This window comes from Echinops telfairi, unplaced genomic scaffold (genome assembly GCF_000313985.2).
Source record: "Echinops telfairi isolate 266 unplaced genomic scaffold, ASM31398v2 ScPeMD7_7426;HRSCAF=8464, whole genome shotgun sequence".
Lineage (NCBI taxonomy): Eukaryota > Metazoa > Chordata > Mammalia > Afrosoricida > Tenrecidae > Echinops > Echinops telfairi.
Genome location: NW_022111326.1, coordinates 92,002 through 95,038, shown reverse-complemented (window position 1 = coordinate 95,038; position 3,037 = coordinate 92,002). Strand labels below are relative to the sequence as shown.

Genomic DNA, 3,037 nt, shown 5'->3' with positions numbered 1-3,037 from the left:
GTGGCTGTTGCATTCAAAGGGCTGCACGTTGAGTTAGCTGCCCAACTCATACCACCAGGGGTGAAATGGGCTTGACTGTTCTCTGAGAAAATAAGTCCTTTAGTGTTATCGCCTCGCTACACTCCTGTAACTGGATGTATTTCCTAGAATTCAACAAGTGTTATCTCCTCTCCAACCCAGCGGAGTATACCAAGGTTTAGTTTCTTCATTCTAGAAATGCACTAATTGAGTAAAAGGGAAAAGTCACCGACCATTGATCTCATGATAATTAACTTTAAGCAGCCCTGTGGTAAAAACTGTATAATCACCGTTGATTTCTTTCAGCTAATTTCAGTTGTACATCCTTTTGTATAGTTCCTGATGCCAAAGTAGACCGAAAGTGAAGTGAAATATTTCTGTCTATAAAACTTCCAAAATCAATATGCATAATAAGCACATTGGATCTGTGTGTCCCATCAGAGGTCTTATGTTCCTGAGGAAACAGAAATGAAAATTACACTGCTTGGTTATAGAGATAAGATCATTTGTTCTGAAAAAAATTATCCCTGCAGTAAATTAACATTCTCACTTTTCAAGAAAGGAGTTTCTCTATCATCCCGACAGGGAACAAGACCTACATTGGGGGGTCAGGGAATCACTGCTTTTCCATCGGTATGTCATCGAAGCTCCTGCTATTTCCCATCTTCCTGTGCAGTACACATGCGAGTGTTTGCTTTAATGTGTGTGTGATTCATAGAGTTCTGACATGGAGATAGGGCTCCTTAATATGTTTTACAGGCAGCAGCTTATTCAGGAATACTTGCAGCAGTGTCTGATATTGGCTCAGCAGTTGCAAATGGATCTGAAGGAAACCGAGGAAGAAGAAGCAAAACTAGAGGTGCGTAACCTTAGCTTTCTACATAATCTCCCAATCTGAAGTAAGAATGAATAGAGAGAGCCTTTAGGCTTGCAGTAGATACAGGGGTCTCTCTGCCTCTGGTCCATATCAGTGAGGGTCTTTGTCCCTTTTGAAGACACTCAGTTTTACCAAGTGTTGTGTCCTTTTCCAGGGACTGCGCTAAGCCACAAAATTAAGAAAAACAAAAAAGGACTCAGTTCCACTGTGACTTGCTGCTCCAGGTGTTTCATGTGCTCCACCGAGTGGAGTTTCCACTTCCGGGGTGTTGTTTTTTTCTCGGTTTTGTTTGGATGTATAGGTCCAAGTCTTTTTTCCAGGGCACATCTGGTGGACTTTCACTTTTCAGCCAAGCAAGTTAGTATGGAATTCCCGGTCTCCCTAGGTGGAGGATATGCTGCATGGTTTGGACTTCTGATCCAGGTGACAGAAATATGCTACAGTAGGAAACAGAAACCATGATTTTGAGAAAGAATTCCAGGAGACTGTGGCTTAGAACCCAGCTGGATGGGGGTGGGCACAGGTGACTCAGGCAGTACCTTCGCAACCCTGTCTCCATCCCTTAGTGCTTTCTGTCTGTGTGGGAAGCCGGGAAGCCTCTTGCCAGCTTAGCCATGGAAGCAGTGGAGCAGCCCCAGAGGATGAAGGCAGCCCAGTCAACTGCCCTCTGGAAAGGTCTCTGTGTTCTGCCTGGACCATATGCCCCTTTCTGAATGAGTCCCGGTGTTCCGGGCAAGATTAGTGCTGAATGGGAGGATCGGGGTCCTCTGACCATCCTTGGGGGAATGGAAGTTAGCCCATCCCCACCACATACCAGATTGTCCACAGCTCCATGAATTCTCTGATCTTTCATTCCTGAATTGTTTGTCACTTTGCCACACAGCTCTGAACCAAGAGAGCAAAGCTATGGCTCACATTAAGAAAAACAAAATAGGGGCTTTTTTTTCAGCTCAGTTTGGGAAAGCAGAAGTTGAGGTGCTTGTGAAATATCCATGGGGACATATTGAGTGGTCTGCTGGATATGGGAGCTGCATTCAACAGAGCGGGATAAAAACTGGGGAACTGTCGGCATCCTGATAGCATTTCATTCATGACCCTGAATGAACTCACCAGCAGAGTGATAGTGAAAAGTCAAAGAGCTCTGCCGCCATTACCATCAGGGCAATGCCAACCTCATAGTAACCCTATGGGGCTGACTGCCTGGTTAGGTGTCCTGGGCTGTAAATCTTTATGGCCACAGGAAGCCTCATCGTTCTCCCACGATCCCGCCACTTGAGATGGAGAGTACAAGACTGAATATGCTGGTAGATGTGGAGCTGGACAAGTGGGCTTGTCTTTGGGGTGCTTTTATTTAATGATACAAGTAAGATGAAGGTTAATGTATAAGGATCCACCCTGATGTGAACCCACTGCCATCCAGTCTGTTTCCTCTTAGAGAGACTCTGCACAGGACTCCATGGATGCTAATCTTGACAGGAGCCCATGGACTCCCCTCTCCCAAGAAAAGGCTGGTGACTGAACCGCTGAACTTTGTGGTTAGCAGTCCAGCACTTATCTCACAGTGCCCCCAGGGCTTAAGCTAGTGGAGGACAGCTTGCCTTGCAGCACTAAGAGTAGGCCTGAAAGAGTTTTCTCAGTGTGAGCCAGGGCTTGGGAGAGGAATACAATTTCTAATATTAAAATAATTGATTTTAATGTCATTCCTTTTTAAGTTAAATGCAGTGAAGTTTGGTAAATGCTGCCTAACTTATTGCCTCATTTGCGTTGTATATTTCTAGAACATCTTTCAACATCAACAAAAATTTATAAAGCAAGCCCGAAGTCTTCTGAACTATGTACAGCAAATAATTGAAAAGCTTTACCAGCAGTCCCAAAAGGTCTGTCTTATTCCCTAGCAGGGATTTCTTTTAATTCATGGGTGCAAACATTCTCTTTGTGTATCTTAAGTTCTTCACCACTGTCCATTTTTAATTGTTCCTGGTGTCACTTAAGTGTTAAATGCAAGGTCCTTGAACAAACTAACCCCAGGCTTAGGCCTCCTTGACCCCCTTCCTGCGTGACTGCACCCCTCAGAATTGCCTCCATGGCAGTGAATTCTCTGCAGGTGACTTGCTCTCTGGGGCTCACTGGGCATGCTCGTCC

General features: G+C 44.9%; 1 protein-coding gene across 1 annotated transcript in view; it reads left to right on the top strand.

The window, feature by feature from the left end:
- The window catches only part of LOC123522633 (synaptonemal complex protein 3-like), a 7,632-nt gene that overhangs the window by 2,725 nt on the left and 1,870 nt on the right, over positions 1-3,037 (top strand). The window contains exons 6-7 of the mRNA XM_045298528.1: positions 778-877; positions 2,674-2,772. Of these exons, the coding sequence (XP_045154463.1) occupies positions 778-877; positions 2,674-2,772 (199 nt within the window). The remainder of the gene's footprint in view (positions 1-777; positions 878-2,673; positions 2,773-3,037) is intronic.